Genomic DNA, 1,607 nt, shown 5'->3' on the forward strand with positions numbered 1-1,607 from the left:
ACACACACACACACACACACACACACTAACCACACACACACACACACTCTCAGCTGTTTGAAACCAGCTGACTCAGTCTCCGTCAGGACCAGGTGTGTTCCTGTCTCAACCATAAAGACCTCCTCCTCCTTTTCCTCACCTCCTCCTCCTCCCGCGCCTCGTCTCCCTCAGACCCCTCACTCTGCTCCCCTCCTCCCTCCTCCTCTTCTTCCTCCTCCTCCTCCTCCTCGGGGAACTCTACATCCGACTCCCCGGGGGCGATGGGGACGCTGATGGTCAGGTTGGGGTTGGTCATGTAGCTGTCGTCCTCCGGCACCACGTACTTCTCCACGTGACGACCTGAAATGGAGCAGAACCTCCACGTTCAGACCACATCAGGAGAACATTGGGTTTAGTGTGTGTGTCGTGTGTGTGTCATGTGCGTGTCATGTGCGTGTCGTGTGTGTGCGTGTCGTGTGTGTGCGTGTCGTGTTACCGATGACGGCTCCGTTGGCCTCGGTGTGGATCGAACTTAGACGCTTCAGCTTCATCATGGCTTTGGCTTCCTTCCGTTTCTGACGTCGGCGCTTCAGGTTCCCGTTAAAGAAGTCCACCACCTGAACCAGGATCATGAATCCAGCCTCAGACGCTTTCAGCTGTTTGACAGGTGGTGGGTCTTCGGTCGGACCGGTACCTACCTGTCGGCGGCACCAGGCCAGTCCTCTGGTGATCCGGTGGATGGCGATGTGCAGGTTGTTCATCTCGCCGTCGTCGTCTGGAGCCGACAGGTTGTCGGAGCTGAAACTGCTGAGGAGCAGAGCCAGGAAGAGGTTCAGCAGCTGCAGAAGGACACAAACAGGAGAAGGTTCAGGTTGGACCTCCGTGTCAGTTCAAAGGTCAGACAGGAAGGCAGAGGCCTGCACAGTGGAAGGATGTCAGTCATCTTCTTTGGTCTGCTCCCTCCAGCTGATCTCAACTGTGGACCATCTGCCTCCATCGATTCCAGCGTCCTCTGTCACAACATCTTCTCCTTCACTGCATCCATTTGTTTATTAGTTGCCCTTGTTTAACCAGAAGAGTCTCACAGACATCACAGATCTTTGTCTAAAGGTCCTCATGGGCCTGAAGCAGCCTAGCATGCATGTTTTGGACAGTGGGAGGAAATCAGGTACCAGGAGAAAACCCACAAAGAGAACATGCAAACTCCACACAGAAAGAGCCCAGGTCCAAACCAGGGATCGAACCCAAGACCTTCTGGCTGTGAGGCAACAATTCTAACCACTAAGACATCATGCTGCCAAAACCATGAACCAAATGGAGAGTAGAACAACCCATAAAGAGAGTAAAACAACAACTGGGGTCAGTAAAGCCCAGTAGAACAGACAAAACTGAACAAATCATCAGTAAAGTCCTGAAGGTTTCCAACATCTGAGAGCTTCTGAATGGTTGACCTTCAAGTTCTCTCTGAATCTGAAAGATGCAAATATTTCTTTATGTGTGCTGGACTTAAACATTTAAAGCCTTATTAACCAACTAACCAACCAGTTCAATGCAATTCAGTTTATTTCTATAGCTCCAAGTCATAAAAGAAGTCTGGGTGTCCAAATACTTCTTTAAAACGTCTTCAG

At 50.9% G+C, this 1,607-nt stretch overlaps 1 protein-coding gene across 1 annotated transcript in view; it reads right to left on the bottom strand.

The window, feature by feature from the left end:
- Nucleotides 1–1,607, bottom strand: part of LOC119426451 (sodium channel protein type 2 subunit alpha-like) — a 124,956-nt gene that overhangs the window by 57,009 nt on the left and 66,340 nt on the right. The window contains exons 15-17 of the mRNA XM_037694012.1: nucleotides 678–818; nucleotides 476–596; nucleotides 140–339 (exon numbers count right to left, since the gene is read on the bottom strand). Of these exons, the coding sequence (XP_037549940.1) occupies nucleotides 140–339; nucleotides 476–596; nucleotides 678–818 (462 nt within the window). The remainder of the gene's footprint in view (nucleotides 1–139; nucleotides 340–475; nucleotides 597–677; nucleotides 819–1,607) is intronic.

Source organism: Nematolebias whitei, chromosome 20 (assembly GCF_014905685.2).
Source record: "Nematolebias whitei isolate Nwh7 chromosome 20, NemWhi1, whole genome shotgun sequence".
Taxonomy (NCBI): domain Eukaryota; kingdom Metazoa; phylum Chordata; class Actinopteri; order Cyprinodontiformes; family Rivulidae; genus Nematolebias; species Nematolebias whitei.